General features: G+C 47.2%; 1 protein-coding gene across 5 annotated transcripts in view; it reads left to right on the top strand.

Annotated features, from left to right (window-relative positions):
* Positions 1–25805, top strand: part of MEST (mesoderm specific transcript) — a 336158-nt gene that overhangs the window by 256954 nt on the left and 53399 nt on the right. For all 5 annotated transcript variants that reach the window (XR_014981372.1, XM_085653607.1, XM_085653609.1 and 2 more), the window contains one exon: positions 11720–11783. Coding sequence is in view for 4 of the 5 variants with exons in the window: in XM_085653607.1 (XP_085509733.1) it covers positions 11720–11783 (64 nt within the window). In the remaining variant the exon portion in view is untranslated. The remainder of the gene's footprint in view (positions 1–11719; positions 11784–25805) is intronic.

The following is a 25805-nucleotide window of genomic DNA, read 5'->3' as shown; positions in this document are numbered from 1 at the left end:
GCCCCATCTATCCTTACGTGCCTGGCTTGTTTTGTTAAGCAACACCCAGGCGGTCAGAGTTTGAATTGCTTGAATCACTTGGGCACTCTTGAACCAACACTGCTTGCAATTTATTCCTTAGTTCTGGGTCAGCTAGCACCTCTGCTACCCACCAACCTGATCATTAAACAAAATTAGAGACATGGGGGAACCAAGGGTGGTGTGGCTTGCATGGATCCTAGCATAATATGTTAACTGGAATGCTTAGCAATTAGCAAAGTAATCAATCAATCAATCAAGGACATTTATAGAGCGCACTACTTACCCGTTGGGTCTCAAGGCGCTTAGGGGGGGGGGGGGTGCTGTTACTGCTCGAACAGCCAGGTCTTGAGCTTCTTCCTGAAGGAGAGGTGGTCTTGGGTCAGGCGCAGGTCGGCCGGGAGGGAGTTCCAGGTCTTGGCGGCCAGGTAGGAGAAGGACCTTCCTCCTGTTGTCGCTCTACGGATGCGTGGGACGGTGGCGAGGGCGCGGCTGGCTGAACGGAGGTGGCGTTTGGGAGCGTAGAAGTTGATTCGGTTGTTGAGGTAGCTCGGGCCTTGGTCGTGTAGGGCTTTGTGTGCGTGGGTGAGGAGACGGAAGGTGATTCTTTTGTTGACGGGGAGCCAATGCAGGTCTCTCAGGTGTCCGGAGATGTGGCTGTTTCGTGGGATGTTGAGGATGAGTCTGGCTGAGGCGTTCTGGATCCGCTGGAGTCTCTTCTGGAGCTTGGCGGTGGTTCCGGCGTAGAGGGCGTTGCCGTAGTCCAGTCGGCTGGTGACGAGGGCCTGGGTGACGGTCTTCCTGGTCTCCGTGGGGATCCACCAGAAGATCTTCCGTAGCATGCGCAGGATGTTGAAGCACGCCGAGGAGACGGCGTTGACTTGTCTGGTCATGGAGAGGGAGGAGTCCAGGATGAAGCCCAGGTTGCGTGCGTGGTTTGTCGGTTTGGGTGCGGTGCCCAGGGCGGGGGGCCACCAGGAGTCGTATCAGGCGGTGGGTGTGGAGGTCAGGATGAGGACCTCCGTCTTGTCTGAGTTCAGTTTCAGGCGGCTGGTCGTCATCCACTCGGCTACCTCCTTCATCCCTTCGTGCAGGTTGGCTCTGGCGGCGGCGGGGTCGTTGGTCAGGGAGAGGATCAGCTGGGTGTCGTCGGCGTAGGAGATTATGTTGAGGTTGTGTTGGTGTGCGATGGCCGCGAGGGGGCTCATGTAGACGTTGAAGAGGGTAGGGCTCAGCGAGGATCCTTGAGGGACGCCGCAGATGACTTCGGTGGCCTCTGACTTGTACGGTGGCAGGCGGACTCTCTGTGTTCTTCCGTCGAGGAAGGAGACGATCCATTCCAGTGCCTTCTCCTGGACTCCGACGTTGCTGAGGCGTTGCACTAGGGTGCGGTGGCAGACAGTGTCGAAGGCCGCGGAGAGGTCTAGGAGGATGAGGGCCGCTGTTTCTCCGTTGTCCATCAGGGCTCGGATGTCGTCGGTGGCGGCGATGAGGGCGGTCTCGGTGCTGTGGTTGGCTCGGAAGCCGGACTGCGAGGGGTCGAGGGATCCGTTCGTCTCGAGGAAGGCGGCCAGCTGTTTGTTGACGGTCTTCTCGATGACTTTGGCTGGAAACGGGAGTAGCGAGATGGGGCGGTAGTTCTTGAGTTCGGTGGGGTCTGCTGTAGGTTTCTTGAGTAGAGCGCTGAGTTCGGCGTGCTTCCAGCTCTCGGGGAAGGTGGCGGTGTCGAAGGAGGTGTTGATAATGTCCCGCAGGTGGGGTGCGATGACAGCGTCGGCCTTGTTGAAGACGTGGTGAGGGCAGGGGTCAGTCGGAGATCCGGAGTGGACGGAGTTCATCATGCGGACGGTGTCTTCGGTGCTGATCGGAGTCCAGGCGCGGAGGGTGGTGGTGGGGGGCGTTGGTGCAGTCGTGGCGTGCGTCGGATGGGTGCTGAAGCTGTTGTGTATGTCCGCGATCTTGTTGTGGAAGTAGGAGGCGAGGAAGTTGCAGAGGTCTTGCGAAGGGGTGATGTCGTTGTTTCCGGCGTTGGGGTTGGAGAGCTCTTTCACGATGTTGAAGAGTTCCTTGCAGTTGTGTGCGTTGTTGTCCAGCCGGTCCTTGAATGCAGTTTTCTTGGCGGCGCGGATCAGTTGGTGGTGCTTCCGGGTGGCGAGTTTGAGGGCGGTCATGTTGTCCGGTGTAGGTTCCTTTCTCCAGACTTTCTCGAGGGCTCGGCAGTTCTTCTTGGAGCTCTTGAGTTCGTCGGTGAACCATGGGGCTTTCTTGCTGCCGGGTCTGCTGGGCGGGGTCCTCAGAGGGGCGAGTTCGTCCGCGCAGTTGCTGATCCACTTCGTGAGGTTGTCGGCGGCCTGGCTGGGGTTCGCTGAGCTGGCAGGAGGGTGCTGGCTCAGGGAAGCGGCGAGCTGGTCGGCTGTGATCTTGTTCCAGTTTCTTCTAGCAACCTGTTGCTGGTGGTGGTGGATCGTCGTTCTTCTGAAGGTGAAGTGGACGCAGCTGTGGTCCGTCCAGTGGAGTTCTGTGGCGTGGCTGAAGGCGATGTCTTTGCTGGATGAGAAGACGGCGTCGAGTGTGTGTCCTGCGAGGTGGGTGGGGGTGTTCACCAGTTGCTTGAGTCCAAGGTTGGCGAGGTTGTCGAGCAGGGTGCTGGTGTTGTGGTCGTTGTTGTTCTCCAGGTGGTAGTTGAGGTCCCCCAGGAGGATGTAGTCAGAGGAGGGGAGGGCATGCGGGCTGACGAAGTCGGCGATGTCCTCGCTGAATTGAGTGCGTGGTCCCGGGGGTCGGTAGATCAGGGTGCCTCTGAGGGTGGTCTTCGGGTCGGTGTGGATCTGGAAGTGCAGGTGTTAGGAGGTTGTGAGGGTGTTGTCGGTGCTAGTCGTGATTCGGATGGTGTTCTTGTGGATGATGGCGATGCCTCCTCCCATCTGGTTGGCGGTGCGGTCCCTCCGGGTGATCTTGTAGCCCTCTGGGATGGCGATGGCGATGTCGGGCGCTGAAGAGGCGTTCATCCAGGTCTCCGTGATGAAGGCAACGTCAGGGGATGTGGCGTCTAGGAGGTTCCAGAGTTCGATGGCGTGTCTGTGGACGGAGCGGGTGTTGAGCAGGATGCACTTGAGGTGGTTGCTGCTGGTGTTCGGCTTGGCAGGTGCTGGTGCCGGGCAGGTCCGGATGCAGGTGAACTTGCAGGCGTGGCAGCTGAAGGGTCCGTGGGTGTGCTTCGGAGTAGCTCGGTAGCATCCCTGGGTCCCGCCGGTGTTGAGTGCGATGAGTGTTGCGGCGTCGTAGGACTGTCGGGTCGTCTTCCGTCGGTGGGGTCCAGGGGTCCTGGCACTGGGCGCGGTCCAGGCGCGGACGGGCGTAGACGGGCTTACCTTTGGCGCGCCTTCGGCGCACAATCGGCGCGCCCGCTGCGCGTGACCGCTGCGCGTTCGCACGGTCGCCATAGATGGCGAAGTGCGCGGGGGGGCGGAGCAGCTGGGAGGCGGGAGCGGGGAGGGTACAGAAGGCAAAAAGGGGCGGGGTTAGCGGCGGTGGCGGGAAGCGGGGAGGGAGGACGAGCGGCTGCAAATAAACCGGCAAAACAGGAAGGAAATTACAATAACTAGAAAACAGGCAATACAAAAAGACAAAAACAATTTAAACACAGCAAAAACAACAGGGGCAGGACAGGCGAGCACGGACCACGCCGCTCGGGGGCAGGGGGCGTGGTCACGCGGCGGCAGCGAGGCAGTCAGGCAGGGAAGGCACACGCAGCAGCTGGTGGCCGTGCGGCGCGGGGGTGTCCTAGAACTAGGTCAAAGTATGGGTCAAAGAACACAAATTTCAACACATTTACTTGACAAAACTCTTGGGCCCTTCAAGCAAGTGGCAAAAGCCTTACCTTGCTGTATACCCATGTCTCCTGACTAAAACAGTACCCCAAATATGTAGGTGACCATGCAGGAAAGTACGCATTATACTGTTGGCAGCAAATTCTGGAATTTTCAGTCACTTATTGTAGGAAGCTGGCTCTGTATATCCTATACCAAAATGAGGTATAGTGTGCACAGAATCCAGTGGAACCCCAAAGGTAGGCAGAGTCAAAAGTATGTAGCACCTTACTCTCTATTTGTGGTAGTGTGGGTTAGCAGTAATGCTTTATCAGAGGGTAGTGTTAAGCATTTGTTGTACACACTCAGGCAGCAAATGATGTCACACATTCCAAGACAACTTAGACCCGTTTGTTTGTATCACAAATATTATTATGTTATTTTATTTCTTAGAACCAAGCCTGGTGCAGGTAAGTGAAATAAATGCTTTGCAAAATCTTATGCAATGTTTTACAATTGAAAGCACGTTCAAATGCAGTTGATTGAATTACAGGTAAGTCAATGTTTCAAAATTACTTTTCAGATTACAATGTACGTTACATTTCAGATTACATTTGCTAATCAGTGTGATATACCTAGATATCACACTGATACATCTCCTAGACAAAAGGTAAGTAATTCACTTTTAGTACATAGACAGTTTTTCAATGTTCCATATAAACCAACTCCACACTTAGAACAATTTTCAAGGAAAATCAGTCAATATATACCTATAGAGAAAAATGAAGTTAACAGTTTGCAGGTAAATACTGTTTTGTGGGAATTGGTACTCTAGGGTAACAACCAGGTTTCCCCCCAGGGTCAAGACTGCCCTCTTGAAACACCCTCAGCGACCCTAGGGCGACCGGGTGCAGATTGCTGTGGCCCAATGTTATCCAATGGGCGATAGGGGGCCTCCGGTTGGTGGCTGCTCACAAGCAGGCCACAGAGTTGTGAGAGCAAAGCTCCTGGTGTTAGGCAAAGGGTGATCTGAGTTAGCACCCAAAGTACACCCGCCGCGGCGTAGGAGCAGGTGGGTGCGGGATGCTGTTTTGGCGTCTGGTGCCTTGTTGATTTCAATGGGGGTTCTCCCGTTGCAACAAAGACTGCAGGCTTGAGGACGAAGATCTTCTGTCTGGAGGTGACCACCGGTTGGAGAGGTATGTTGGGTTGCCTGGGGATGCTGGGACACCGTTGGTTGGGCCACCCAAGGCCGTGGGGCATCTGGTGCCGGGGTGTCTTTAGGCGTCTGGTTTTCTTATCAGCTCCGGTTGCAGTGGGGGGGGGGAGGGAAATCCTCTTGGCTTCACTTGGAGATTCGAGGCAGGTCAGAGATCACCAGATCTCAGGTCAGGATCGCCTGGGAGACCTCCTCGCGTTGTTGGGCCACTCGGGCGTGGGCGTCGGGTGCAGATTGGTGCAGACTCACGGTTTTGTCTGGAGTTTGAGTCTGTTGGTGAGAAAATCCGATGCTCACAGAAGACAGTCTTTGGTTTGGAAGTCAGAGCAGGTCCTTTGGGCTCTTGAGGCTGCTGGCTGCAGGACACACTGGGATTTCGCTGGAGCAGGTTCGAGGTGCGGACAGGCCGGAGGGCTGGGGCCAAGTCAGTGGGCGTCCTCCTCTTCTTAGTTCTAGCACAGCTTTTTCGGTCCTTCTTTTCTTGGGAGGCAAGGTTCAGGGTTGCCCCTAAATACTAAATTTAGGGGCGTTACAAGTAGGTAAAGGTTGGGGCCAATGGGTCCCTTCCTTGGGGTGGGTACACTCCCTATTATGCCACCCTCGAGTGGGAGGGAGGCATATGCCTCCCTCCCACTTGGCTGGTTTCCCCCATCTCTAAGATGGTGGGGACTGAGAGTTGTGCTTCACCTTGCCTCCCCTACCTGAGGGGTAGGGTTGGCAAACGTGGGCACACCTCCCTTCCTTACTTGGTTTTCCCGCTGAATCTCCCGCCCATAGTGGGGGTTAGAACCGGTGGGAGACAGTTGCCGGAAGCAGCAAAGGGCTGGGTTAGATCACAAAGGCGGCAAGCCTTTGAAGCTTCCACTTCGTGGGCTCTGCCCATCCTGGGGGAGGAGGCTTGGCACCTCGTCCCAGGATGTGCATTGTTTCAGACCCTCGAGAGCAGCAGACTCTCGACCCAGGGGTCCAGAAACATGTCATGCAATCTACAGCTCTCTGGTCTTCCCTGGGTGTCTAGTTTTCAGAAATGTCAGGGCTTGGTAAGTTTGCATGGGTGGTGCCCAGCTCCATGCCCAAATACAGCAGCTGCCCACATCCCCAAATTGATTGCAATTCAAAAGAAAAATCTTGATATTGCCATGTTGCATTTTGGGTCCTTTTATGTTATGGGTGATAAGCCCATGCCACATAGATGTTGCCTGTTTATCAGGAGAAGTGTGGATAAGCTGGATGATAGGACTTTTTGTCTATCTATGCAGATTCCACAATTTTCACTCAGAACTGTGAGGAAAACCCATGATTTTGTCAAAGTTTGATGGTTGTATGCCATTTTAGGTAAGACAAAGTAGTGGGATCTACGTAAGCTACACCACCCTGGACTCATCTGGGTGTATAGGGCCACATGTATCAACCAATTTTCCCTTCGCAAACAAGCCGCTTTTGCAGATTTGTGTCTTTTGCAAACGCAAAAAAGGCTATTTACATGTATCAATCCCTATTTTGCGATTCGGTAATCTGTTACGGAATCGCAAAATGGGTTTGCTATTCGGTATTTGGAAGGGGCGTTTTTAGGGCGTCCCTCCAAAATCGCGAATCCCATGGTATGTACAAAACATTTGCAATTTACCCCCAACTTCAAGTTGGTGGTAACCCATTCGCAAATGGGAAGGGGTCCCCAAGGAACCCCTTCCCCTTTGGGAATGGTGGCAAAAACGTTTTTTAAGAGCAGGCAGTGGTCCCAAGGACCACTGCCTGCTCTTAAAAAATTAAAAGAAAACTTTTCATTTTTGTTTTTTAAACGCAACCTGTGTTCCTTTAAGGAAAATGGCCTGCATTTAACAAAAAAAATGCTTGCTTTATTTACAAGGAATCACGGACATAGTGCTCTGCTGAACCTAGCAGGCCACCATCCCCCTGATTTTAGTGATTCCTAGGGGGTCACAAATTGCGACCAACCTCGTTCATATTAATGAGGTAGGTCGATTTGCGAGCCACTACGAATTGCTAAATGAAACTCTTAGAGTTTCATACATTTGAAATGGTGATTACCTAATTGCAATTCGCTGAAAATTGCAATTAAGTGATCGCTATTCCAAATCTTGATACATGTGGCTCATAGTGTTTAGAACTCCCTAGGATCAGTAGGTTTTCCTGGGTTCTGGCTAACACAGATTTTTGGTTATGGCCAAAAACCCACGTCCCCAGAAGGACTGAATCTCAGAGGAAGAATTTTGATGAATACATGTTGCATTTTGGGGCTTTCCTGTTGCAGTAGATAGGTGCACCCACAGAAGTGAGGTACCGTTTTTTAATCAGGTAGTTTGGGGATGTAGAATAGGAGGACATTTGCTATTATATATTGAATTTTTCTACATTTGTGGCTTCCAAATGTAAGTCAGGGTGCACAGAAGAAAACATTTTGTAATCTACACAAATTACCCGTCCCTTACTTCAGAATGTGTCTATTTTCTAGATTTTCAGTTTCATGCCTCTTTCCTGTACAAACTGAAAGCTGTTAACCACTAAATAGGAACTATTGACAAGCACTTGGAAACTTGTTTATGAAAGCTGGCCAGAGGGTGATCTTAACACAGCTTTTTGTGCATGCCTTTTTTGTTTAATACAAAAAATCACATACTTTCTACCACAGCACTTTTCCCAATTTGCCAATTAAAAGACTTTTTTGATAAATGTAGGCTCTTTGTTTGCTTGCCTGAAGGGGAATTCACAAACCCTGGGTACCTTCCCCAACATTTGGGGAAAAAGAATGCAAATTTGACCCAGCACATCAGGGGATAGGAAAGTATTTACCAAATTGTACCAGATAAAGCTAAAAAGTCGGTCTTGACATTTTAATGACCTTTGTGAGATTATCTTCAGAAAGTGGGTTAAAACAGGACCAAATATTTTAATGTCTTGTGATTAGAGATTTTTGATGTTCTCGATCAGCATTTATTATGGACATTCATGTTCAGTCTTGGTAGCGAATAGGTCAATGTATTTATTGAATTTAAGTTGGTATTTGGAGCTTTGGGAATTTGAGATGGGAGGATCTTTGGGCAACTCACAAAATTATTAATACTTGGTTAAAAATCAAGCAGATATCAGTTCATGCTTCTGTTTTCTCCTAAATTATTTTAAAGCAGAAAGTGGGTTGGTATTTTTGAAGGATCTCCTCTGTCTGTCCATTTTGCATAGCTCCTGTTTCATTAAAATATTTGTTTCAAAACCATGAGTTCCATATGCTCTTCAGAAGATTGTTTTTAATGGTGACCGGTTGGGTTCATTGTTGGCTGTATGACCATAAATGCTGTCGGAGGATTAATTTGTCATTGATAATGATTCTATTTTCAGTAATCTTGATTAGCGGCTGTAAATCTGTCATGCCCAGTGACCTGTTTAAACATTTTTATTAGGAAATTCTCTGCTGGGAAAGCCATGAGGCAATCCACTTTGCTCACATCATAAATGACCAGATCAAGTATATTGCCTTTTCTATGAAAGGAGAAGGTGGTGACTCTGTATAGACTGTGATGCATGAAGAGTCTTTTGAAGGCTGAAGCCTGAGTTTCTGAATGGTTACCCCAATTAAGCTTAAAGTCACCAAGGTGACATTTTGATCATTTAACATTTGTTGTTTGGTGACATAGTTGGTTAAGTCCTTGATGAAGGCCTGGTGAGACCAGGTTATATGGCGGTATGGTATAGAATTTGGAGAACAGGTAATGTTGTTGCAAAAAATAAATGCCATCCCTTCGCCCATATTATTTTCCCTATCTGCACTGATGATATAGCCAGCTGGTACCAGGATGTCTACTAGAGTCTGGGAGTGTGTTCTTAGCCAAGACTCTGTGAAGAAAAAGTATACATTTATGTCCAAAATATTATGAATGAATAAAGGAATTTATAAAGCACATGGCTACTCCAAGGAGCGTCACAGTGCTACAGCTGCAGTATAAGGATATGTGAAAGGAGTGCTAATGCGTAGAAAAAATGTGTGTTTGTCGATTTTTGAAAGGATGGTTCATGGGAAATGGACCAGAGAGAAAGTGTTAACCAGTTCCATTAGCCACGTGACAAGACCCTGAAAGCCTGGCCACCCATTCTTGCCCTGCAAAACTGCAGGTTGGTGACCGGCAAAGCTGCGGATGAAGAAAGGGATCTGGAAGGCTGATATTGGCTAGTTCTCCTAATCGGGTAGTAAGGACCCCGCATTTAGAATGCCCGATGTATGATAATAAGGGCTTTGAAGAGTACCCTCTTCTTGACATGTAGCCAGTGTAGCTCTTGAAGATGAGATATGTGCGCCCCCTGAGGGATGACTAAGTTAAAATGGACAGCTGCATGTTATACCAGCTTGAGTTTCTTGGTCAAATTGATAGTAAGACGCAGATGCAAACTGTTGACATAGTCAAATCCCGAAGTTATGAGAGCATATAGCACTGTTTCGCAGCTCTTCAGCCGCAAGAGTTCCAAAATCTTCCTGAAGGATCTGAATAAAGAAAAATAAGTGCCAGCCAACCAGATGATTTGAGTTAAAAAATACTGCTTACCATCTATTTTTACACCCAGTTTCCTGGCTCTTGAAGATGGGCCAGGAAGGAGAGACATGTCCTTAGGCCAGAAGCTTTGCAACCATTGCTCTCTCACATTGCCAAACATGAGGATCTCCGTTTTATCAGCATATTATAGCATATTGGTCTCTCTTAACCAATTCAGAGTAGCACAGAGGGAAGTTTAAGGTCCTAAGCTGTATTGGAGGAAGAGGGAACAACTGTCGGAAGCAGCTGAATGTTGGAAGCATAAGAGATAGTCTTAGAGCTGTCGGATTCTGTTACTTTTCCTTGGGGTGCCAAGTAGATGTTGAATAACCTGGAGCTCAGAGAAGAGCCTGGGGACACCCCAAAGACTGATGTTTTCGCTGATGACATGCATGTGGCAAGCCACACTTCTTTATCCCTCCTGTCTAGAAAAGAGTTTAACAATCTCCAAGCTGTCCCGCCAATACCTACCTCCGAGAGAAGCTGTAGTAAAATGGGTGTGAAACTACATCAAATGCTGCAAATACATCTAGTAAAATAAGGGGGGACACTTTCCCCTTTGGGCAGTGTGGTTTTGATGGTCTCGATGTCCAGAAGAGCAGTTTCAATGCAGGCACGTTAACAGAAATTCGACTGAGTGTAATGCAGGAGAAATCTGTCTTCCAAACACAAGAATACAGGGACATGGGCCGGAAGTTGTACAAGACTGCAGGTTTGCGAGACAGCTTTTTTAGAAAAGGGATCACTCTAACCCTTTTCCTTTAGGGCAGTGCTATCTTTGAGTCCAGAGAACCGCTAAAAAGTTGCTGGAACACCTCGCTAGCCAGGCTACGAATAGATGTGGACACAGATCTCCGGGTGACCCTGACTTGCATTGCGGGAGGTCAAGAAGGATTTGTTCCAAGGAGAAATGCCCATATTTAGACAAAGAGCAGGAAAGTGCATTGGTTGGCCAGTCCTCACTGCCATTGATTTTAGGAAATATAGCTGTTGGAGGAGAGAGGGTGCAAACCGGATGGCATGGATTTATTTTATCTTTACCCCAAAGAATATTAAGAGGTTGCGTATCAAATTGGCCAGAGGAGGCAGAAATTGTGGGACTGCAAGCGTTGGGATTCAAAAAATATTTCACAATTCTATAGATGTCTCTTGATGAGTTGCTAGCCAACTCAATTCGTTCCACAAAGATTGCAATCTGAGCATCATTAACTGCCTATGGTAAAGCTTCAGTGCGGTTTTGTATGATTCTTTAGCCTTCATGTCATGCCTTTATGTCAGAGTCGTCCCAATTGTTTACAGCTCTTCTTCAGAGACATAAGGTCCACGGAGAACCATGGGGCAGAATGGCCTCTGTTTATTTGGACGAGAGGATATTGATGAATGCCAAGCAATTGGTGGCCCCATTAATCCAAGACTCAAAGATCTAGTTCCATAGTCCCTACCAGTAGAGGGGGAGAGTCAGCTAATCCTTCAACGAGCTCTGAGGATTTCATTTTATACAATGTACGATGTTCATAATGGCCCCTGCCCCCTGTTTTCAGAGGCTGCACAACTGCTGCCCCTGCAGATAGGGATCAGGAAATGATCTGACCAGCTGAGAGCTACCGGGGATTTAACCATGAATGTTAGGTTAGAAAATATTAGGTCTAATGTATGATCAGCATGTAGAATGGCAGCTGAAATCAGTGGTTGCAGATTGAGAGCCCTGCGAGATTCAATCTGCGCCAGCCCATCCTTATCCATCGCTACATCAACTTTCAAATTAAAATCACTCAACACATCACAAATCTAGTATCGAAGTGCCATCGCAGAGGCGGCAGCCTCCCATAAACCAAGGAAATCAGCTGGGCTGCCCAGAGGATAATACCAGAGAAGGCGGAGCGATGAATGCATTTCATGCATTGGCAATTGGAAAGACACCTTTTGAGTGTGTGGGCAAGGGTCATGTTGGCCGGATGATAGTTGGTATCTTTGGTGATATTCTGAATTTCTACCTCTCAGTGGTATATGGGGACTGTATTTGCTTAAATAAATTAATACAATACACAGTTAATAATTACAGAAACAATTTTCATGTGAATTAAGCCTCTTAACCAACTGATTGAACGTACCTTTTTTTTCTTTTTTTACAGTGCACATGATATATGGGCCGTTGGATCCTGTCAACCCTCACCCAGAATTCCTCGAACTCTACACGTAAGTTTTTTGTAGGCTCGTCATAAATGTTACAGCAATAAAGTTTTGAGGCCTGATGACTGTTATTGTGGTGAAATAAAAACGTAATTTCTGTTATCCAAAATAGATTAGTATGGGGAGTTGCCTACAGATAACATCTGTGTGATACACAAATGTTTTTTGAGTCCAAGGTATGGCTTGTGAAGGTTCAGACCCCATGCAGTGGTATAAAGGACTCTGATATACTCTGAAATACTTTACATCACAGAGCTTGCCAGTGTGAGGACCTACATGTAGCTTTGTGGCACAGAATTTCAAGATTGCTTCACAGACTGATTGCATCCCTCCTCTGCCAGCCAGAGCAAAGAAAGCAAATGTCCTGATCATAGTCAATATACAGGTCACCATACCTGACCCTCTTCCATGTTGTCAATAGTTAAATTCTGTTGGTTGCGTTTAGAATAAAAAGAGAATGAACATTTTTAGACTGGGTAAAAGTAACATTTTAAAAACGTATCTATCTCTTTACCAGTTCAGGGGAGACCTTCTTCATCATACCCCATCATTTGCTTCCCTGACCCAAACCTACCCTGATTGCCAACGTGATAAGTAGTCTGCACACTCTTCCTGGAATCGGGCTGTGGCTGCAGGTGCTAGTGATCTACTTTTTCTTCACCACCACCACAAGAGGGAAAGGTGAGGAGCCTTCCAAACTCTTCAGGTTCCTCAGCTCGACCTAGAAAACTCTGAACCTTTCAACATCAACATGTAGTTTGTCTCGATGTCAAATTTCTTGACCTCTTGTTCCTTGACGTTTAGAACGTCCATGTTGATCGCTTCGACGTCAACCAGGATAGGGAGTACTGATGACTGCAAACTGCTGTTTCTCTTCCAGGGGATCCTCATCAATAGTCTGGAGCACTGTATAGTCCCACCCACGTATAGGGACCACGGAGCGCATATTTAATATATATATCTATGAAGCCTATACTTAGGTCACAAAAATGCCCCATTTACATTGGATTTTCATTTAATGTACCTCTTACCAGATTCAGACATTTCCGTACACGAGAAACAGAGAGTATAAGTTGCAAACACAGCCTTTATTGAATGAAAAAACTAAAAAGGAAATGCAAAGGCATTGTTAGCCAATAGCCAAAGCAGAACAAGAGAATACTGGCAACGTGCCTTTAAGACCTCCAGGCCCGCCTATATCCCATCATGCCCCAACAGTTAGGTCAGCTCTTTTTTCCTGGCTCCTTCAGAGAGGATCCTAGAGCACTGAACGTTTCTATTTTTTGGCTTTCTGTCAAAAAATTATTATTAAAAAAGAATTTTCTTTGCTTCACTTGACGTCTTTCTTCATCTAAAGTGAAGAGCAACAGTTTCCTGACAGTAAGTTATATTTTTTCCTGTAAAAAATGCCTTCCCTTTTTGTTAAGTGCCGTGCTTGTGGCAAAAAGAAGCCACAGACTGACACTTATTCAGTCTGCATCGTATGTCTACCTGACACGTGCCATTATTTTAAGAAGCTCTCTAAAAAAACTTTAAAAGACAGGGAAAAACTCTGTCTCCATGGCTTACAGGAGAGAGGCAGAACTGGATCATCAGGAGGACTTGACCCATATTCCTCTAAGTAGACTTCCTCTCTTTCCAAAACATTCTCCAGAGGCAGTTCTCCAGAAAGGCGACAAAAACTGCGTACAAGATCCACATCTAGAGGTAGGAAAATACCTATCTGTTCCCCTTTGGCGTTAAAATCGAAGTCGAAAGCACCTTCATCTACGATGCTCATTTAGCCTTCAAGATCGCCATCGGCTTCGACACAAAGACCTTTTTATTTTTCAATACTTTGAAGCAGACGCACTAACGGATTGTCGGTTACCAAAATGTGCTTACAGTGATACACACTACATCAAATTTGTAATCTCAGGACTTAAGATATACTAAAACAAAGACTCATTGGATTTTATACTGTGGAGCCCTCAAGAAGTCCCTTCGGGACGAAACGCGTCGGATACTGGATTTTATCTGATCGACTTATCTTGATAACAAAGAAAGTCCAATAAAGAACATTTTGAAAAAAAGAAACAACAGTGAATTGGAAGTTTTTCAATGTGCACATAAAGACTGTCCTCTACTTTGATTTTCATATGATACATTGTTGAGTGCCGAACCTTTCTGTGTTTTACAAAGACAACAGATGTTGAGAGACTCTGCGGTTTTGAGACATTGAGGTGCATATCAGAGTAGAATTCGACTGTCCGCTCACCACCACTCGACGTCGAGACACGTCTCGAAGGAGAAGTCTCAGTTGATGGCGGTGCACCACTGGTCGACGTCAAGGCAGGACCTAACTTGGGACACTCCGTCGACGGCTACACATCGCCGTTTGACATCGAGCTATGCTTTGACTATGAAGACTCAGTCGGCAGTACCACATCATTGTTCGACGCCGAAGCAGGCATTGCCTAGAAAGACTCCATCGACTGCAACAACGCCCTTCGGCGTCAAGGCACGTGTTGCGGTGAAGACTCCCTCTATGGTCTTGCACTGCCACTCCAGGCCGAGGCATACATCGCCTATAAGGCCTCCTTTGATGGCAGCACTGCGCTGTTGAGGCAGGATTCACCCACTGTGTCGTTGCATTCAACACCACAGACCATACCAGTGTCAAAACACCTCTTGACATCAATGCAAATTTCAGAAAGGTGGACATCATCAAGAGTCACAACGTCAGGGGCTTTCTCTTGTTCCTTTTCAGAAAGACAGATGCCTCCTCATCACTCAGAAGCTTCTGAGACCCCAATTAATCTGTGACCATGCTGGCTTGGAGAGCGTCTGAAAGTGACATACAAAACATAGTGCAGACTCGCAGTATTCACGGACCTACTCTCCATCACAGTCTGCTCTGCAGACACCATCTCCAAGGCCAGCCTCGCAGGGTACCACTCCTCCAGCTGCGCCAATACAGAACAGTACTCCTAGTCCACAAGTAGATCTAGGGTACCTAGGGAGAAGAGACTTCCGCACAGAACCAGATCACATAAAAGGAGTAGGTCTCGCTGCAGGACCAGGACAAGATCCTCCACACCACCTCAGAGGTCACGACGTTGTAGGTCACGTCAGCGCGGACATAGATCCCTTGCCTTGTCTACGTCCACATGATCTTTAATTAGGGATTACTCACCCATGCTTAAGGACACTCCACAAGCGAGCGTATGCCCAATAGATGGCCTGAGCACTTTTAATGAGGTATTGGTTAGGGGAGCTGCTCAGTTGAACATTGATATCCCAGCGCCTACAACGTCCTCATCCGTCATCTTTGAGACTTTGCACTCATAGGTCCTCATCGAGGCCACTGCTTCCTTTGGTTCTAGGCCTGCTCCAGCCACTGGTGGACCTTTTCCCCACTCCAGGCTCCCTACAAGCGGCTCCAGCTAGGATCCTTAAGAAATACAAGGATCCAGATCAAGATCCTTTCTTTCTCAGAGCCGACCTGCCACCGGACTCAGTCATAGCTGCCGCTAAGAAGGCTCACTCCATCGCAGTTTCCTCTTCGGTCCCTCTGGATAAAGACAGTAGGCAGATGGATGCCTTGGGGCAAAAAAGATGTGCAACACATATGCCTCTTTAAAGAAGGTGGCTAGTGCATCAGAATTGCTAGGGAGATATGACAGGTCTCTTTGGGACTCAGTATCCACATTTACAGAAAGGTTACCCAAGGAAGACTGGCAGGACTTCCAGGAGAAACTACAAGAAGGGAGCCTTGTCTCTAATCCGGTGATTATTGCAGCTGTGGACCCTTCCAACCTGGATGTTCATGGATACTCACATGGAATCTGTGCCAGTTGTTCATCATGTCTTCACCTTACCGGCCTTAAGCCTTAGGCACACCAGCGCATCCTTAACCTTCTATTCACTGGCAATTCGTTATTTGGTTCGCATACAGACGACGAAATGGCCAAAATGAAGACGGAATTAGGCAAACTCAAGGCCATAGGTTTCGAAAAGAGGAAGTACTTTTGTCGAAGGTACAAGCCTTTTGACAGACGACCCTACCAACGGAGGGTTCAAACCCCTCACTGGGTTCCGCATCAGCATCAACAAACCCGGTCTCAGTACTAGCCACTCAGACCAGCGCTTGGAGGAGGAGCTAATCACCAGTCAGCAGCTTTCTCCAAAATGCCAGCCAAACAATGAGTCGTTGCTTCCCCCATCTCTGTTACCCACTCCAGTGGGAGGGGCGGAGGGGGCGGGGGGTGTATCTCCGACACATGGACGAGTGGTGATCCAATACCAGCGACAACTGGGTTTTAAATATTGTATAGAATGGATACTCATTACGGTTCAGCTCCCCTCCTCTAGCTGTTCCACCTTCAAAAGCCTCATGCCACTAGCAAAACCTGATACATAGCAAAGTCTCCACTCTGCTTCCAATGGAGACTATAGAGGAGGTCCCAACCTACTCTTGTTATTTCCTGGTAAGGAAAAAAGTACAAAATGGAGAATTCGGACCCATTCTGGACTTACAACTGCTAAACAAACACATACACAAGGAGAAATCCGCCAGATCTACCCCCAACTCCATCAGGGGCCTTGGATGTGTTCCATTGATCTCCAGGATGCCTGCTTACACGTTCCAATCACCAAGAAACATCAGAGGTTGCTGCGATTCATAAAGGCATTCAGGCATTATCAATACAAGATGCTGCTGTTCAGCCTGAAATCAGCCCCAAGCACTTTCTCAAAGAGCATGGCCGTATTAGCAACAGCCTTAAGGAGAAGAAGAATATTTGTCTACCCATACTTAGACGAGTGGCTCTTAAAAAGTTCCTCCCTCGGATCTGGCCGAAAAACATTACCGCATTTGCATCGAGACCCTCCAGTATCTGGGTCTTCAGATCAACGTCGAAAAATCAATTCATGCTCCAACCCAGAGACTACATTATCTAGGGGCAAAACTGGACACAAAAGTGTGTCCTTCAGTGAAGAGACTATCCTCAATCACTCAGAAGTGTTACAACCTTCTCCACACTCCTCACCCAGCTTCCTAACAGATCGCGTACCTCCTGGGATCAGTGGCTTTGTGCACCTTCCTTGTCCTCAATGCCAGTCTGCACATGATCGTTGCAACAGAACCTGGAAGAGCAATGGAACCAATTCTCAGACCATTGAGACCACAAGCTGACACTCTCACAGTCTGCAAGACAATCGCTACCATGGTGGTTTTACCATCAAAATCTGCTGGTAGGTGTCTCTTTTCACCAGGACCCTACTTCGCAAACCTGCATCACAGATGCATCACTCCAGGGATGGGGTACTCACATGGGTTCTCAGCAGACGCCGTGCCTGTGGTCAGACAAAGAGCAGCAATACCACATCAACATGCTGGAGCTACGGGCTGTCCATCTAGCCCTCAAGTCTTTCGACCCATCCATTCAAACCAGCTCTCTCCTGATCCAAACAAATAATTCAATGTCTATGCACTACCTAAACAAACAAGGGGGCACTCATTCTCGCGCCCCTTTCTCTGGAAGCGCAGGTCATCTGGTTAATTTCTAAAAAGTTGGCCATCCCAGCAATTTACCTGCCAGGAGTCCAGAACACGCAAGCGGACTCTCTCTGCCGAAATTATGCAGCAGCGCACAAAGGATACTGTACGACAACATCGTGCAAGACATCTTTCAAGTGTGGGGGCATTCTCAGTTCAACCTGTTTGCAGATGAAACCAACAAAAAATGCCCAAACTTTGCATCCAGTTTCTACTGACCAGAAACTAAGTGGAATGCCCTTTTGATAGACTGGTCAGGGACATTTCTGTATGCATTTCCTCCCATTCCACTGATACCGACAGTCATCAACAAACTGTACCGAGCCAGGACCAGAATGATCCTAATAGCTCTGGAATGGCCTCACCAGTGGTTGGTCCCAGATATCCTCCACCAGTCACAAGGACCACACAGGAGGCTGCCTTGCAGACCGTATCTTCTTTACAAGCTTGGAGGGAAGACTTTCCACCCCAACCTTCCCCACTGAGCTTGACAGCATGGCTCCTGAATTCCTCCTCTATGGACACTTGGGCCTCTCGCAGGAGTGTGTGGACATTCTTAAGGAGTCCAAAAGGCCATCAACCGTACGCTCCTATGCTTTCAAGTGTAAGAGATTTTACATGTGATGTGTTCAAAATGAACGCCACCCAATTCTGAGATAGGAGGATGTAATATTACCTTATCTTCCCCATTTAGCAAAAACTGGTCTGCAGTTCTCCTCTATTAGGGTACATTTTTCAGCCATTACTGTGTGCAGAAAGTCCTCTACTCAGATGTCATTCTTCCAAATCCCTGTAGGGAAGGATTTCTTAGAGGGTTTGAAGAAGGTGTTTCCACCTGTACGTTCTCCCTCTCCTCCTTGGGAACTGAATGTGGTTCTTTCGAAACTCATGGGTCCCCCTTTCAAACCTATACATAAGGCATTCTTACAAAACCTTACCTGGAAAGCTGCTTTTCTAGTAGCAATTACTTCAGGACACAGTCAGTGAGATGCAGTCTTTCTGTGCAAAGAGCCTTATACAGTTTTCCATGCTAACAGAGCGGTGATGAGAACTCATCTGAGTTTTCTGCCGACGGCTGATTTCAACATTAATCAGATGATTTCATTCCCAACGTTCTTTACTAATCCTTCCACACCAGCGGAAAGAGCGTTACACTCCTTAAATCTCAAAAGAGTACTGAAGTTTTACTTAGACAAGACCAAAGCAATCAGACAATCTTACCATCTGTTTGTTAACTATGGACCTTAGAACAGGCAGGGCTTCCTCTAAGCAAACCATTTTAGATGGATAGTTTCTTGTATTCTATTCACCTACCAGTTAGCCAACAAACAGTTACCTGACAGACCCAAAGCCTACTCTACAAGGGTCAAAGTGGCAACAGCAGCCCTACTAAGAAATGTTCGCATCTCTGAAATCTGCAAAGCTGCTACTTGGAGATCGGTGCATACTTTCAAAAGGCATTACTCTCTATATTTAGACACTCAGACACCCAAGTAGGGCCGACCTCCTTAAGAAATGTATTTTGATGATGTTTAAAGCAGCTTTTGTTTGCTCTTGATTCATCCGCAGGTGTGTGGGATGGACTTGCTACTCTATTCAGTGCTTAGGACTTTTGATAAGGATCCACTAGAAAGAAGGATAAGTTACTTACATGTAATCCTAGTTCTCTTCCAGGGGAATCCTCATCAAAGTCATAAACGACCCTCCCGACGAGAAAAAATAAATAAATATATATATATATATCTCAAAAGTGAGGGTGCCTCAATGAAAACATCACAGCGAAAGGAGTGAACGCACACCGCAGCAGCGGTAACAGGTTCTCTTCCCACCTCCACACTCAGCCACATACGTGTTTCGAGCATCAGATTAGCTCTTCATCAGTGGCTAAAAGCAAAAGTTCAAAGGCAGCGGTGATTTTCGCCATATTTATATCATTAATAGTCCCACCCCAGTGGGCGCACAGCATCTTGGATATAGTAGTCCACAAAATAGTTGCCATGGACTTTAGGCGATTCTTAAACCCCAGTGGATACCGCTTACTTCTGCAAACATCCTACCAAGTGGAAAAATAATGTTCAATGTCTCCCCAGTGGGTGGAGAAAAGTCCAGAAACTGCCATCATTGCAAATAATACACTCGCGTTTGCGTGCACCGGGGATCAGCTTTGCAAGCAGCGGGACGTTTTCGCGGCCGAACCAGCCGCATAATACAACAAAAGTGAGGGTGCCTCAATGAAAACATCACACCGAAAGGAGTGAACGCACACCACAGCAGGCAGCAGCAGTAACCGGATCTCTTCCCACCTCCACACGCAGCCATACGTGTTTTGAGCGTCAGATTAGCTCTTCATCAGTGGCTAAAAGCAAAAGTGCAAAGGCAGCGGTGATTTTCGCCATATCTATTTCATTAATAGTCCCACCCCAGTGGGCGCACAGCATCTTGGATATAGTAGTCCACAGTACCGTCGACGAAGAAACCACCTCTGTCGTCGTCGACATAGATTGGACTTCGCCTGTTGCCTAAGCCTCAGCGTCCACGGAGGAGTTGGGAACTCCGTCGTCTAAGGTTTTGTCACGACGGTATCATCGACGACGACAATGACTTATGTCATTAACAATGACGATGACCTTGCCGACGGTTTCGACTTCGTTGACGGCGGTTGGACCATCGCCGATGGTTTCCAAGTTACCGCCAACGGCTGCAGGTTTGACGACTGTGTCGTCGGCGATCTCGCCGACGGGCCCGTCGACGAGGGAAAAAACACGGGACAGAAAAGAGAAGACTAGGGCAAGGAAAATTACTCCTGAAATTACATCACCTAGCAAGGATACGCCTCTTTTGCCATCTCACCTGTTGGAGGAGCAGGATTCAGACGAAGAAGATGGGGCCTTATGGCTATGTGAGTAGCCCGTCCCAGCTGCACGTAAAGTGTCAGGAGGATGATTTTGATGAATATGGTGAATATCAAGGCTATCCTCCTCAGGAACAATACCATCAATTACTAGGAGGAGGTAGTTTGCATGTCGTCCTCGTTATTAACAGACCTGCAGTTCGTGTTGGCTGACTACAGGAAGAGATTTACACCAACTCCTGTACCTCAGGAGATGCCATCAGTAGTTCCTCGCCCACGTTCTATCACGTCTACTCCAAACAGAGCTAAAAACTGTTCTGGCAGAACCTTTACAGATAAGGATCAGTTCATCAACAAGATCTGGGTACTACAGATGATGCTCAGGAGGAAGGAGCACTTAAAAATCCAAAAAGAGAATGGGATGACTACCCCATTCCCACGCCTTCTTCTCCATCTCCGGTACCTGTTGACTCACCACCAGAGGATATTGGTGGTTTCCATAACTTGCTAGAGAGAGCTGCAAAAAGATTTGATCTCCATATGCCGACTACCCGAACGGAATGTTTCTTATATGATTTTAAGGAGCCATATAGAAAGTCAGTGAGGGCTATCCCGATTAAATAAGTCATGTATGGGCGGAAGGACTCAGTCATGAGACCAGCGACAGTGACACCAGTACTCTCTTGGTTGGAGAAGAAATACAAGGCCCCAGAGGACGCTCCAGCCTGTTTGTTGGGCCATCCTAAACCGGATTCGGTTATTTCCCAGGCAGCTCAACGAAAATCTAAAAATTCATCGGCATCCATTACAACACCCCCTGATAGAGAAGGCAGTCTTCTAGATAATGCTGGTAAGCGTTTTTCGTCAATGTCAGCTCTGTTGGTCAGAGCGGCTAATGCCCTTGCCATATTGAGCAGATCTGACAGGCAGATGTGTTGTGACCTAGCTCGGTATATGGATCAGCTTCCGGAAGAGAGTAAACCAGAAGTGAAGAAGATTCTACAAGAGGGAGAGAGAGCTTCTGCAGAAGTGATTGATTGTGCGATGGATATTGCAACTACAGCTTTCAAATCGCTGGGGGGTGCAGCAGTTTTGCGCCATCAAGGATGGCTCCAAGCTACGTCATTTAGATCGGGGGACCAAAATAATATCCTGGACCTTCCTTTCGACGGAGAGGCTTTATTTGGGAAGCACATCGACGATGCGCTGCAAGATATCAAGAAGGATACAGATACGAAGGCTCTGGGGACACTCCAGTATCGGAAAGCGCTCTTTAGAGGAGCTAGAGAAAGGGTTTCAACAGTATAGATACCTGTGGTACGCCACATCTTCCCAGCCATACCGTGAACAGTACGTTGAACGACAGCAGCAGTCAGGACTGTATTCTAAATCTGCCCCCAGAGGAAGAACAGAACGTCAGGGAAAGGACACCTCACAACATCAATGATGAGCTTCAGGCTCCGGCTATTTTTATTCCCACCTTTCCAGAAGTTCCCCTGGGGGGCCAAATGTCTTTTCACCTTCACCAGTGGCAGAAGATAACCACGGACCTCAATCTAATACAATTTGGACATACATTGAAGTTCTTCCAGATCCCTCCTTGTACTCCCCCAGTACGCCAGGAGGTAAAACATCTACATCCCATGCGTTTGGAGATTCTTACAATGCTCCGAAAAGGAGCAATAGAACTGGTGCCAATCTCCCAGAGAGGAAAGGGATTTTATTCCCGTTTCTTTCTCGTTCGCAAGAACCTACGTCAATGGCGTCCGATCCTGGATTTGAGATCTCGAACACTTATCTCAAAAAGGAGTCCTTCCGCATGGTTTCCCTTCAGGACATTTTGTTGCTCCTAAACCCTTGGACTTACAAGATGCATATTTTCACATCCCCATCCATCCCTCCCACAGTCTGTACCTTCGATTTGTCGTAGCCGTAAGCCATTACCAGTTCAAGGTAATGCCATTTGGCCTCAAGTCTGCCCCAGGAATATTCACAAAATGTCTGGCTCCAGTAGCAGCTTTTCTGAGGAAGCAAAGACATCAAGTATTTCCGTACCTGGAAGATTGGTTGATCAAAGCACCTTCACACGCAGCTGCTCAGTCGTCAACGATGGTATGTACAAAACTATTTGCCGAATTAGGCCTTACTCAGAACGAGGAAAAAACATCCCTCATCTAGGAGCATTACTTTCTTTGGGGCAATTCTGGACACCACAATAAACTAGGCGTTTCCTTCTTTCGAGAGACAAAAGAAACTAATCTCACTGTCCAAAGCATTTGCAAGAAGAAAGTAGCTTTCAGTACGACGCTAAAATTCACTCCTGGGGACAATGTCATCACGCATTCTTCTCGTCCCCTTATACAGGTTAAGGATGCGTCCATTGCAGGAAGAACTGGATCGGCAAAGGCGTCAAGCAGTAGGTTCCTTTGAGGATGTCTTTACGGTCACACCAGGTATGATCCAGGCCGTGTCGTAGTGGACCCGACGCCAAAATATTTCCGTCGGTTTTTCTTTTCTCACCATGCAGGCTCCACAGGTGATCACCACCGATGCTTCCCTGGGAGGTTGGGGAGCCTTCCTTCAAGGCCTCCAGGTCAGTGGACGTTGGCAGAGTCAAGACCAGCAACTTCACTTCAATTTACTGGAGCTCAGGGCAGTGAAATTAGCATTGCTGGTGTTTCTGCCGAGGATAAGGAACTAGACGGCGCTGATCAGGACAGACAACACGACAGCAATGCATTATCTCAACAAGCAGGGCTGCAAGAGATCTCCCTGTCTCAGGAGGTCCAGAGCATCTGGAGATGGGCTGTTCAAAACAGAATCTCATTGAAGGCAGAACACCTTCCAGGGGATCAAAATGTCAAGGCAGACACATTGAGCAGACTCAAGTCAACCTGCCATGAGTGGTAGATCCATCAAGGAACCCTTGACAGCATCTTTCTAATATGGGGCAAACCAACAGTAGACCTCTTTGCGACAGTTCAGAACAAGAAATGCTGTTTCTTTGCAAGTTGGCGTCACCAACCGGGATCCTGGGGGAATGCATTTTTGATGGCATGGTCAGGCGTCTTTGCCTACGCCTTTCCGCCGATTCCCCTTTTACCACAACTACTCATGAAGATCAAGAGGGAGCCATGCAGGATGATCCTGATAGCCCCATGGTGGCCCAGACATCATTGGTTCACAGAGCTTCTCCTTCTTTCGGAGAAACAACCGATCCTCCTTCAACCCATTCCATCTCTCCTGACGATGTCGCAGGGACAAGTGATACATCCAGAACCCAAGTTACTACGTTTAGCAGCATGGCTCCTGCACACTGTGAATTTCAACATCTAGAACCTCCATCTGAATGCAGGAATATTCTCTCAAATGCTGAGCACAAAGTACGAATAAGACGTACAGGATGAAATGGAGAAGGTTCTGTTTATGGTGCTGGGATTCTAATGTTCATCCTCTAAGATCCGCGTCTCATGAGTTTCTTCTTTACATTCTACTATTAGCAAAATCTGGATTAGCACATGCGTAAAACAAAATCCATCTGGCTGCTATATCCCGTTTTAGGAGGACGTTCTCAGGACTATCGTTCTGGGCAGAGAGAATCATAAAACAGTTCATGAAAGGATTATTTCATACTTTTCCTCTGGTTAAGCCTCCACCACCTCTCTGGCAGCTTAGTATAGTATTATCACAACTCATGAAACATCCCTTTGAACCTATTCATAGAGCGGACCTTAAGTTCCTTTCCGGGACATCGGCCAGAAGAGTCAAGGAGATTCAGGCACTGACCATACAGGAACCGTTTATTCAGTTTAAAGAGGATTGAATAGTCCTTCAAACTAATCCAAAGTTTATGCCCAAAGTACCATCAGACTTTCACTTGAATGAACCTCTTATCCTCAAGAGGTTCTTCCCTCAACCGACTACTGCAGCGGAAAAGACTCTCATTTGCTGGATATCCAGCGTTGTCTAAAATGTTATCTACAAATAACAAAAGCTTTTCGCAAGTCATCACAGCTGTTTGTCTCCTTCAGCCCAGACAGAAAGGGCTATCCTCTTTCCAAAAGGGGGATTGCTCGATGGATCTCGAGTGCAATCTAGTATTGCCATCAAGCAGCAGGGAAGTCTCAAGGAGCACGGGTGCGTGCTCATTCAACAAGAGCAGTATCTACATCCACTGCGTTGTTTGCTGGGATACCTATCCAGAATATTTGCAGGGCTGCTACCTGGAAGAGTACACACACCTTCCCCAGGCATTACTGCTTGGACGCAGCCACTAACAATGATGTGGCTGTGGGACAGGCGGTGCTGAGGAACCTTTTCCAGTGACGGTGAGCTCTCTCCTTCATCCATCCTTCATTTATACTGTAAGAATGTGCACATTTTATTTTTGATGCATTTCTCTTTGCATAGAGGTTTATAATATGGTGGTTTTCCAAAGAAGTGTTTATTCTCTATGGTGTTTACAATTATAGATATTAAGCATGGAGTATTTATCATTTGTGGGGCTATGGATTTTGTTTTTCAGGTAAATCTATTCTTTCCTACAGATCGACAATTTAAAGCACGCTCATGCATGCCTTCATGTAGATGCAAAATAAAATGTGCTATGAACTGCTAGCTACTCTGATTCAAGCATGTAAATGTATGAAAGTTCCAATACTGGAGTAAGAAAACAAGTTACTTACCTGTAACTGTAGTTCTCCAGTATTGGAAGCTTTCATAGATTCGCATGCGACCCGCCCTCCTTCCCGGAGAGGCTCACCTTTGGATTTATACAGGGTTATCTTGGGCACAAGTGCTTGGAAAATCTAAGGTTCTCTCAGGAGTGTTCTAGAGGGTGAAGAGTCCTGATTGGTTCAAGAATTATTTTTGTTTTTACATAACAAGAGTTATGGGTTACAAAACTAAAATGGGCCTAGGCCTTTTTCTGCTTTGTATTGATTCAAGCATTGCTTTTTTGATGTACCGGTGACTCCCATCTCGACGACCGGGAATGATTCAAGCATGTGAATCTATGAAAGCTTCCAAGACTGGAGAACTACAGTTACAGGTAAGTAACTTGTTTTTATATATTCAGACCTTCCTTTGTCACAGGCAGAAATACAGCTTTGCACAAACACTCCTGCAGCACCTCCTATTAGCATGATAATTACCAGTATTGCCCTCTAGTGGGCCTCGCAAGTGAGCTTTTCAACTTTACAGTGCATGCTGGGATTTTTAGTGCTAAGTCTTTTATTTCCTTTAGTAGGTGTGCACTACCATATAAAATCATTTCCATAATTCATAGCCCTCCAGTGGGCATTCCAGTGGCATGTTCCAATAAAATCTGCTCACCCTGCCGTTCCGCAGCTTTACAGCAAGCAATTCAGAGTCAATGCAGAACCACCTTTCAGTTGCAGTGGTGGTGCTGTCTTCACAACAGGACTGCTGCTTTAAACATCCAAACCAAGTTTGTCCACAATTTTGAAGACGCACTCTCAGGCAGGTAATGTGTGTAATGAGGCTTAAAAATGACATTTGGCACTGGAGTTCCTTTCTTTACCGTAACGGGTTGGGGGCCACAAAGACATGGAACTACTCTGAGTCTTCTTTAGAGGAACAGCAGAAAAGAAAAAATAAACGGAACATTTTCCTCTGA

The sequence above is a fragment of the Triturus cristatus genome, chromosome 4_1 (assembly GCF_964204655.1).
Source record: "Triturus cristatus chromosome 4_1, aTriCri1.1, whole genome shotgun sequence".
Taxonomy (NCBI): Eukaryota; Metazoa; Chordata; class Amphibia; order Caudata; family Salamandridae; genus Triturus; species Triturus cristatus.
Note: the sequence above shows the minus strand (reverse complement) of the source record. Positions and strands in the feature narration are given on the sequence as shown.